This window comes from Megascapheus bottae, chromosome 6 (assembly GCF_031878675.1).
Source record: "Megascapheus bottae isolate mThoBot1 chromosome 6, mThoBot2.hap1, whole genome shotgun sequence".
Classification (NCBI taxonomy): Eukaryota; Metazoa; Chordata; class Mammalia; order Rodentia; family Geomyidae; genus Megascapheus; species Megascapheus bottae.
In genome coordinates this window covers 57015903-57027590 of record NC_143514.1, presented here as the reverse complement: position 1 = coordinate 57027590, position 11688 = coordinate 57015903, and the positions used below count along the sequence as shown (strand labels likewise).

Here is an 11688-nt window from a genome sequence, read left to right as displayed (position 1 = left end):
GGGAGTGTGGAGTCGTGCGTCTACTCTGATCAGGGTAACAATGAGCCCATTTCCCAGGACCGTAAATAGATAGAGGAAGAGGAAGAAGAAGAAAAGGATCCAGTTGGTTCTGGGATTTCTGGAGAATCCCAAGAGGATAAACTCAGTTACAGAGCTGTGATTCTTCCAGTCTCGACTGTGTACAACCTTCCTTCTGAGGAAAGAAGAGGCCATGATCCTCATGCTTTTGTAGTACCCGTGGGATTAGACTGTACAAGAGCCACAGATTCAGGGGCTGAAGCTAAAATATTTACCTATCTTCACACCCACGGAGCATCCCATCCAAATTGGCCTAGAAAGCTAAAACAGACTCTGTCAAAGTGTTGGTTTGTCTAGCCCTAGCAAAATTCCAAGATTCCTGTGATTGGAATTGAGCAGAGCAATAGTCTTGTTTTGAAAGAACACACATGAGCGTGCGCGCACACACACACACACACACACACACAGCACAAACCAGTCTAAGCGAGGGACCTTAGTGAAATTCAAAATGTCTCGCAATAAAAATTAACAGGTCTAGAACTGTCTGAAATTTCTAAAGTTGGTATTTCAAATATCAAGACCAATTTTGCTGTTGCAAAGGCATAAATATAAAACAAATAAATAACAACACCAATTCCTTCTTTTTGCCTTCTTTTACTCTGATGCTACACCTTTGAAGACATATATGCCATAATTTCCAGGAAAAAGGGGAATTTCAAAAAAATGAATCTTTTATTTTGGGGGAGGAAGTGGGAGAGACTTTTATCCCCTCAACACAGCTTCCCAAGACTGTCTGCAGTGGTCACGGCGGTACAGGATGTTTGGACACATAAAAGTAACCCTTACCAGTGGGTCATGCCTCTCATCATAGCTATTCAGGAAGCCTCGATCTGAACATCCAGATTCAAAGTCAGCCTGGGAAAGCTCTCTAATTAACCAGCTAAAAGCCAGAACTGGAGGTGTGGCTCAAGAGCTAGAGCTTGGGCCTTGTGTAAAAATGACAATTGAGAATGCAAGGCCCTGAATTCAAGCCCCAATACCAACACCCAGCACAACACATCCTATCAATCAACCAATCACAGAGACTCAAGAACTGAAACCTGGGAAAAACTTCTCTGCCTGTGTTCTGGAATTCTTTCTTAAGAGCCAGTAAGGAATCCACAGTGAAGCTGCACCCAGGAGAGGGATGAGTGGTAAGATGGGGTTGGATCTTCACTTTGGTCTTGACTCAACCTCACTACTGGGATGGCAGTGTAGAGAACAGAATGTTACTGACCAGGCCTTCTGTCTTTATCGACTGCCATCCCCTGGGTGTGCATGCATCTTTTCCAGACCCTAAAGAAGAAAAAGTCACTTATTAAGTGGCACTGTATAAAATAAGTTCAACATGTGAGTTCAGGGCTGGGAGTTTAGCCTACTGGTAGAGTGCTTGCCTAGCATGCATGAAGACCCAGGTTCAATTTCTTGGTACCACATACATAGAAAAAAAAAGCTGGAAGTGGTGCTGAGGCTCAAGTGGTAGAGCTCTAGCCTTGAGAAAGTTCAAGGACAGTGCTCAGACCCTGAGCTCAAGCCCAGGACTGGCAAAAAAAAAGTGAGTTCAGCATGCCTATTTTCCTTTCTGCAAAACCAAGCACCCAAAGTTGAGAATCAATAAAAGCAGCAGTCAGGACTTGAACTCAAGCCCTGTGTTTTTTTTAATTACCACATTAAGTTGCAATTTGCTCCCAAACCACCAAATTTCATGAAGAGTTTAGCAGGATACTGAGTACCCTATAGGCCCCCTTTAGGTGACATTATTCAAGAAACTCAACTGTGAGCTATTGATATTTTAGATGACAGGAAGTACCAATCTCACAACAATGAAATTTCCTAAATCTTGTATCAAGATTTCAATATATGAGATACTTACCAATTCGAATTTTAAAAAATACCACATAAGACTATGGACAGGATTTGGCCTCAGATGAATCAGGAAATTGACATTAATGTTCCTGTTAGAAGACAAACGTAGTAGTATAGGAGTTAGCAGGATGTGAGTTTGAATTCCCACTCTAATTGTGAATTCAATCTAGGCTGTCAATGTTAACTGTATGCTAAGAAACCTGTGCTCTAGTTCCATCCTAGATCTCTGAATTCATCTAATTGCACACAAATATCTAACAAACAAATTATACTTAACATTTTCTACAATCAAACTTCTGGTCACCTAGAAACTTCTTCCTCCCAGTCTTTCTTAACTTAGTTAATGGAAATTTTATCCTGGGAGGTAGCTAAAATGAAAAAGAAACTGATAATCTTTCAAACATTTTTCCATTCACTATTCCACATTTATCATCAATCAGTAGGTATTGTTGGGTTTTTTTCCAAAGAGAAGATATTTGAGATGTCTCAGAGATATCTTTCTTAGATAGCTTAGAAAATGTCAGAGATGAGAAGTAATGCACCTACTACCCAACGAATGTAACTGTAACCCCTCTATACGTTATCCCAACAATAAAAAAGAAAAAGTCTGAGATATCTCAGAAAATATGTATGTATGTATGTATGATCAGAAAATATCACCCATCTCTGCCATTACCTCAAATCCAAGTCATCATTTTCTCTTTTCAGGAGTATTGCAATAATCTTAGCTTCCTTCCTAATTTTACCTTCTTTTCCTTCCTCAGTCTTTCCCTAGTGTAGAACTGAGGTGGTTTTTTGCCCGCACTTTCTAAGACAAGTGCTCTATGACTTTAGCCACACCATCAGCCCTTTTTTGCTTTGGTAATTTTTTGGATAGGGCTTCCTGATTTTGCCCGGGCCTAGCCTCAGTAGAGGCTCTGAGGTCAAAGAAAAATTATGTTCAGAAACCTAACCCAACCACTTACCCACAGCACCATGAAGAAAATCACTAACCTCAGCAAACCTTTTTTCCATCATCCATCCATAAAAGTGTGTGTGGTGGGGGGTGCCACACAATGGAAGATTTTGTAAACATTAAATGGGATTTCAGATGCATGCCTCACTGTAGCAATGAGCATCAGTTGTTATTACTAGTGATAGTATTAAGTTATTGTTCTTGTTGGCATGCCCTGCCTTTTTTCTCCTCCTGGTAAAATTTGACTTTACCTCTGATTTTTTCCCATGCCTCTTCTTCCTCTGGTCTCTGCTTGTACCTTAAATGTACTTCTGTGACAACCCATACCTTTATGGAGAAACTTATATTCTCATCTTTCTATCTCCAAATCTTGGCACAGGGAATGGTTAGGGGTTAGTAAATATTGGCAGTGGTGTGAGTTATTTACAAAGTGGACACCTAGTGATCTCCCCATCACTTCCCCTTTCAAAACTACTTTGGAGTGTTCCTTGAATATTTATTTCTACCAGTTTAGTCACTCCCATCATAACTAAAATCCTGTCCTTAGAGATCTGCTAACTGAAATGAACAGGTAGGTAGAGAGCAGGAGAAATTAAATCATGAATGCACGTCTATTTCTTATCTTTTCCAAATGAGCTGCTCTTCTAATCTTAGTATGGGTTGCTTGAGATGGCATTAAGTACAAGCTTAGGTGGCCAGAATAGAAGCCACCTTCACTGAGCACTGACCATGGGAGAGTCAATAGCATAATGGATAAGAGCATCAACAGTAGAATTGGATCTGGATTCAAGGCCTGCTTTTACTACTAACTAATTAGCAGAGTGACTCTAAACTCTCTATATTTATATAAGCTTCTAGAAATCAGTGATAATAATACCTATCTCAAAGGGTGACTATGATGGTTCACTGAAATATTACGTATAAATTTGCCTCACTCTCTGCACATAGCTGAGTGTTCAAAAAGAAGAACTAACCGGGTGTGGGTGGCTAACACTTGTAATCCTAGCCACTCAGGAGGCTGAGATCTGAAGAATGCCATTCAAAGTTAGCCCAGTAAGGAAAGTTTATAAGATTCTTATCTCCAATTAGCCACCAGAAAACCAGAACTGGAGCTGTGGCTCAAAGTAGCCTTCAGCAAAAGAGCTCAAGGACAGCATCCAAGGACCTGAATTCAAGTCCCATGACTGAATAAAAAGAATAGAATAGTTTTGCTACTACATTGTTTTTGCCTCAGAAGCCTTTTTAAAATGCATAAAAGGGAATTGAGTCAGAGGGACAACTTGTCTGATTGTTGCACAGCCTTGAAAAGACACTGTCCAGTTCTGCTGTACTCCAAAGACCTTTCCTCAACAGACTCTGCTATTACAGCACCATTCAAAGGCATCACAGGGTCAGAGCACATTCAGAGAGATGAGTGGCAGTGCACTGTGGGAAGAACCTTCTCAGCAATCTTACCAGTGCTCCCAGCCTGCTCCCAGGTTGAGTACACACCCCTCTTGCATACTTGTGTCTTAGGCAGTTTTAATATCCAGATCCTGAGTTATAAAAGGGTCTTATTTCAGCCACTCTCTAGAAGCTGCTACACCTGAAGCAGCTCCCTAGGAGATGCCCTCCTGGATGTCTTAATGAGACTCATAGGTATCAGGGACCCAAGAGTCTCATCCAGGATGCATCCAAATAGGATCTCAAAGTCATCCTCAGGTGTCTTCCAGTCCTGAGGGATTTTACTGCCCAAGAGAAGGCTTAGCCATGAGGGGAGTAATGGTGATGCAGAGGAGAGCTACATATGTCTAAAAGGAAACCTATGGTTGGGATGAAGGGGAAACTAGAACTCCAAGAAGGTGTAGAGATTAGTCCTGTTACCTCCATTTTGTTACTGGAGAGAGCAAGGAGCTGTACCAGGACCTGAGTTGCAGGTGTTCTCCTGGCTTATCTAGATTCTTCACAGAAATAGAAGGCCAGAGTTGGATCCCCTTCTCAAAATCACACTTTTCATTTGGAGAAACAGGCTCAGAGTTCAGAAATAATGAAAGTTGCATAAGCAGAACTAGGCTTAGAAATCAGGCATGATTGTGGTACTTTCTCATCTATCCAGTTATTGGTGTACCCTACTGAGGGCTAAGATGGTTTCAACCTTGCCTTTGCCACTTCCCCCTCGAAGAAAAAAGTCTTCCCATCTCTGTCTCCATTGAGTAAAACACAAATGGCACAAGCAAGTGATGGGAGCAAATGATGGGAGGTGATGGAGAAATGATCAGGGCCAGAGCACAGAGGATCTCGAAGGCCAACCCAAAAAGTGTATCATAACAAGGGCATCCTGTCATTCAGGAGACTAACCTGGCACATTGGGATTCTGAAGCTGGCTACCAGTGGCTCATGACAGTCAATTGTACTCATGTCTTTCCGATGCTATGGCTGGTGACACCATATTAGTAGTTTGAAATTGACCATGATGAGAATATTTTCACCAAAAGAATTGGCAAAGCCTACAAGTCAGATTTTTGTCTAGATAGTTGAACATTTGCCAATACACCTTTAGATGAGCAGATGTGTGTTGTCAAGAGTGGCAGATAGTTTGGCTAATAATGCTGGGAAGAAGGCCAATTGGAGGCTATTACAATAGTCAGATGAGAGATTATTAGGCTGAAACTTGATCCAGGGGCTTCCATCCTTCACCAAGCCATATTCCACAATGGTAGATCCATGGCCTTTATTCTTGCAAGAAGTCATTCAAAGTAGTTATACAAAAGGGTTTGAATTCAACAGGGCAGTTTGTGTATGTGGCATTGTGATCAAGGTCATCCCTTTCATCATTCTTTTCCATCTCTCTCTCCCCCTTCGGACCCCTCAATTCTTCTAGTTTCATTTTCACATAGACACCTTGAATATTACACTGCATTCTCCAATACTTCCTCCCTTCATTTACCTATCCTCACACCCCACCTTCAGTACCAGCTTCTTGATAATTAATTTTGTTAGACTGCAAGTTAGTTGTTCAAAGGAATTACACCATTGGAAATCTCCCCTGAATTTCTCATACTTTAATAGTTTATGGATATACAAATATAACCTTGTATATGTTTATAAATAAGATCAAATTTCTATATATGTTCTTTGTCTTTCTGGGCTTGACTTCACTTAATTTTTCCCAGGTCCAAATATATATATATATATATATATATATATATATATATATAGTTTTTTGCAAATGACATTTCAATTTTCATCTTGATGGATAAGTAAAACTGCATTGTATGTTTATATACCACATTATATTGGTCCATTTGCCCATTAAAGGGCATCTGGACTGTTTGCATAATGTGGCTCTGATGAACAATGCAGCAATGAACATGGGTGTACAAGGGGCTTAACTATATCTTCACTTGTAATCTTTTAGATATATGCCCAAGAGTATTATCACTGGATCTGACATAGTCTTCTCCATCTAACATTGCTGCTCTTTGCATTCTGGAGTCCAGGGGCTCAACCTTCGGCAGCTTTAATATGAACCTAATGAAGTAACATCTTTTTCTGTCAGGAGGCATTTTCCAAGAACAGAAAGTTCCTTACTTAGTTCTGAAGGCCAACAACAAGGAACAATGGAGTCAGAGAGGAGCACAACACAAAACAGAACTTGATTCATCTGTCTATATGAGGGACTCATGCCCAGACTACCTTTTCTCAGACTACCCTTTCCTGCTTTCATAGATCAACACTATTTGCTCTCTTAGGTTTACTCCCTCCCTTCCTCCCTGCCCCATCATCTCTGGTTATAGTTCCCCAGACAATCCAGTTGTAAATTCTGGGCTTCTCCAGATTAGATCAGGCCAGAGAGGAAAGGAAGAATTTGGACATTGGAACTTGCTACAGGTATCTCTGGCACTAGAAGGGCTGTCAATATAGGATGAAGGGAAACACAGTAATAAGAACCAGGATCTGGCCATGGGAAGGGATGCTTTGACTAACCAGAGAGATGTTCCAGGTTGAATGGTGGTTCCATCATCCTGCATTCCCTGTGTACACCAGTTCAAGGGGATGGAAACCTACAATCCTGGAAATCCTGGTGTGGCCAGTGATGTGGACTCTTCCATTCTGATTGGGGAATGGCCAGATCACAGTGGGGAGCAGAGAACAGGGAGCTAGACATAAGGGCTGGGAGGAGGAGTCAGAGCACAGATGGAAGAATAATAGGAAAGGGGACCAAAATGTACTGGATGCTTAGTAGAATGTCTGGAAGGTTCCTTGGAATAGCTGGGCAGGGCTACCTTTAAGGTGGGGTGATGGGGAGAAGTAATAAGAGAAGGAAATGAGGTATGGCAGAAACCAGTCAGGGGTGTGTTGTAGTGGCATCTAGACTTCTGTCTGGAAGACATGGGGAGCAGGGGAGGAGGGTAGACCAGATGACCAGCAGATGAAGGACCAGAAAGAACAGGAGAAGAAGAAAGATGGGGTTGAGATGGGACAGTCCTAGGATGCTTTTTGGCCATCTTTTTTTTCTGAGAGAAGTCCTAACTTCTTGCTTCATCCAAATCAAGCTGAGGGAACTTGAGCCAGATCTGGCCCACCTTTTGTCTCATACATCACCCACCCCATGCATCATCCATGAGTGAATGCCCATTATGAGCATTTGTCTCAGCCTTTGGAGCCAGTGAGCTAGTGAGGGCCCCCACTCTCCAGTGTCTACCTTAAGAGTGTCCATGGAAAAAGCCAGGAGCAGAGTGATCTTCTTAGGCAGCATGCAGTGTTGTCCCTCAGTAGACTGAGATTGGCTAAAGGGATAGGCTTAAGCGAAGAGTCTGGGACTTGGGAGAGATGCCGTGAGGCAGGAATTGGGAGAAATGGGAAGAAGTCCATGCCCCAGTACATTTTCTGAAGGCCTTTCCCATCCTTTCTAACACTGTATAAAAAGAGGTAGGCAGAGATATCCTTTGCATTTTTCCAAGGACAAGGATGCTATAGCCAGGGCTTATCCTTGGGAGACAGCAGGTGAGAGAGAAGATGGACTGAGCTTGTGCTATAGTAGAAAGTCTGTGGGAGGACAATGAGCTGACAGGCAGTCAGACACATCTGTGCTGGGTGCTTTAGATGAGAGCTTTGCCTCCTGCAGTTTATACCTTGGTTATCTCTAGTCCCATGCTTTGTTGACTAGTACTTTAAAAACAAAAAACCCAAAACAACAACAACAACAAAAACCTCTTTAAAAGTTGTTATTGTATGGGACCGGGAGTTTGGCCTAGTGATTAAAGTGCTTGCCTAGCATGCATGAAGACCCGGGTTCGATTCCTTGGTACCACATACATAGAAAAAAGCCGGAAGTGGTGCTCAGGCTCAAGTGGTAGAGCGCTAGCCTTGAGAAAGTCCAAGGACATTGCTCAGGCTCTGAGCTCAAGCCCAGGACTGGCCAAAAAAAAAAAAGTTGTTATTGTAGGGGCCAAGAGTTTGGCCTAGTGGTAGAGCACTTGCCTAGTATGCATGAAGACCCGGGTTCATTTCCTCAGTACCACATATATAGAAAAAAGGCCAGAAGTGGTGCTGTGGCTCAAGTGGTAGAGCTCTATCTAGCCTTGAGAAAGCCTAAGGACAGTGCTCAGGCCCTGAGATCAAGCCTTAAGACTGGCAAGGAAATTGTTATTTTAGAGTTGATAGTTAAATCAGATAATGGGTAATGAGTATAATTCTTTTTGAACCATGTCTCCCATTCCTTCACTCTACCGATTTTTCCCTCCCATTGCTGCCCACAGGATATCCAGTTCATTCCCCTCAGAATGTCTAATAACTAATTCTTTTTTGAAAGTAACTTATTAAGCTGGGCGCGGTGGCTCACACCTGTAATCCTAGCTACTCAGAAGGCTGAGATCTGAGGATCAAGGTTCAAAGCTAGCCAGGGGCACTAAAGGACCTGAGACTCTTATCTCCAATTAACCTCTAGAAAATGGGAAGTTGGGCTTGGCTCAAGGGTAGGGCGGTAGCCTTGAGCTGAAGAGTTCAGGGACAGTGCCCAGGCCAGTTCAAGCCCATGACCCTATTCCCCCCACCCCCGCAAAAAAAGAAAAACAAGTAAGGTATTATTACTTTTACAGAAGAGTGGAATTCATTATGATGTTTTCATGCTTACATATAATGTATTTCATTCTAGACCGGTCTTCTGGGGATAATCCACTTGAGTTGTGCAGAAGATTTTTTTTTTTTTGCCAGCCCTGGGCCTTGACCACAGGGCCTGGGCACTGTCCTTGGGCTTTCTCAAGGCTACAGCTCTACTACTTGAGCCACAGCACCATTTCTGGCTTTTTTCTATATACATGGCACCCAGGAATCAAACTCGGGTCTTCATGCATGCTAGGCAAGCACTCTACCACTAGGCTAAACTCTAAGTCTTATGCAGAAGATTTTCGTTGTTGTTTTTTGGTTGTGGGGCTTGGACTGTGGGCCTGGGCGCTGTCCCTGAGCTCTTCAGCTGAAGGCTACCACTCTACTCCTGGAGCCACAGCGCCACTTCCGGTTTTCTAATGGTAAATTAGAGATAAGAATCTCGGTTCTTTAGTGCCTGGGATGGCTTTAAACCACAATTCTTAGATCTCAGCCTCCTGAGTAGCTAGGATTACAGGCGTGAGCCACCACACTCGGCTGTGCAGAAGATTTTTAAATTTGATGACATCCCATTTGAACCACAGTTCCACTTCCAGTGTTTTTCTGATTAACTGGAAATCAGAGTCTCATGGGCTTTTCTGTCTAGCTGGCTTTCAACTGTAATTCTCAACTCTCAGCCTCCTGAGTAGTTAGGATTACAGGTGTGAGCTACAGGTACCTGCCCAATAGCCGTATTCTTGTGGGAAAGAAGTATAGGATTCTTTGAAAGATAACTGACTGCCAATTTTGGGGGACTCAAGAAAAATTCTCTCTGAAAAAGCTACTGCCTAGGCCATGTCCTGATGGCTGAGTAGGCCCTTTGGGGTAGGATGGGGATAGGTGTTGGGTTAAGGACAAGGAGATGTGGAAAAGACATATAGGGCTTTTTGTGTTAGAGTTACGTTATTAGAACCAAATAACCAAGAAAAAGCCAGTTGTGTTCATGATTTCAGAAGAGTCAGGCTACCATGACAGATCGGGTCTGGTGAAACAGCTGTCCAATGCATTGCAGCCAGGAAGAAGACATCAGGAAACATAGAACAGAGCCAGGGAAAGATGTAGCTCCCAAGGATGTGGTCATATGACCCACCTCCTTCTACTAGGTCCATCGTGTACTTTTTACCATCTCCCAACAATGCTGCTCTGTTATGGCTCCTTCAAAGTATTAATCCATTGATCTCATCAGAGCCCTCAGGGTCGAATCATTTCCCAAATGCCAATCCATTGGCAACCAAATCCCAAATACATGAGCATGTAAGGGATATTACATATTCACAGCATGACAAAGGCAACAACAGAAGTCAAGAGCATGTAGAGAAAGGGGGCAGGATGAGCTGAGCTGAGTCAGTGGGGTGGGATTCCATCAAGTTATCTCAAGCTATCTCAAGTTATGTCATGAGCATATCTGGAACTAATTCCTCCTTTGGGGCAAGGAATTCTCCAAGTCAGTGCCCCTGTCCTTGCACCTAGCTTACCTAATAATATGTCATTTCAAGAAGGGAGAGAATCTTTCTCAAGATTCATCCACAAGACACAAACCAAACTCATTCAAGGTTCAAGACTCTAGAATAAAGGGCAACAAGAAGGACTGATGTGTCCAGATCTTTCCTCCTGTCTTGATCCTGCGACTTAATAGAAGGATCTATCTAGACTTGGATTGAGGAACTGAAAGGGATTATGCACTGCTGCTGCTGCTGAGTCACATGAGTGACTCATGAATCTTGTTGCTCTGTCCTTCCAGGGCTTTATTCTGGAGCCCTTCTCAATCTGGTCACTTTGAGGAAAGCTCTCTTCACATCCTTGTTCCGGAGGCTGTAGATGATGGGGTTAAGAAAAGCAGAGATGACATTGTAGAACAGAGCCAGCTTCTTGTCCTCTTCTGGGGAGGCCTTCGAGCCTGGCTTCATGTACATGACCATGGCTGGCACACAGAACATCGTAACCACAGTGACGTGGGAGGCACAGGTGGAGAAGGCTTTCATTTGTCCCTGTGTTGAACGGATTTTCAAGATGGCCATGAAGATGTTGACATACGTGACAAGGATAAGGGACAGTGGGATTAGTATGACACTAAAACCAAGAATGAAGTCTATGCGGTCATTAACTGAGGTGTCAGCACAAGCCAGCTTTAAGACAGCAGGGACTTCGCAGAAGAAGTGATTGATTTTGTTGGGGCCACAGTAGGGAAGACGCATGGCAAAGATGGTGTAGACTAGAGCAGCAGTGACACCCCAGAGTCCACAGAAAATTACCATTCCCCCACATAGGCATGGGCTCATGATGAGCTTATACCTGAGCGGGTGGCAGATGGCTACGTACCTGTCTATTGACATAATAGCAAACAGCCAGGACTCAGTGACACCTAGTACCAAAAAAATATACATTTGGGCCACACAGCTGGAAAAAGAGATGCTCTTCTTACGGCTGGCCAGATGTGCCAACATCTGGGGCACAGTTGTGGTGGTGTAGCCCAGGTCTAATATGGAAAGGATGCCAATAAAGAAGTACATGGGAGTGTGAAGATGTGAGTCCAGACAGATGAGGATGATGATGAAGCCATTGCCCAGAAGAATCAACAAGTAGAGCATCAGAAAGACTGAGAAGAGCAGAGGGATGGTCCTGGGACTCAGAGAGAAACCCAAAAGGATGAATTCTGTCACAAAAGTCTGGTTGCGTTCTTGCAT

General features: G+C 43.1%; 1 protein-coding gene across 1 annotated transcript; it reads right to left on the bottom strand.

The window, feature by feature from the left end:
- Positions 1-10749: 10749 nt before the first annotated feature.
- LOC150061982 (olfactory receptor 2A7-like) lies at positions 10750-11688 on the bottom strand. Its single transcript, XM_090333780.1, has one exon. The coding sequence runs from the start codon at positions 11686-11688 to the stop codon at positions 10750-10752; it is 939 nt and encodes a 312-aa protein (XP_090189906.1).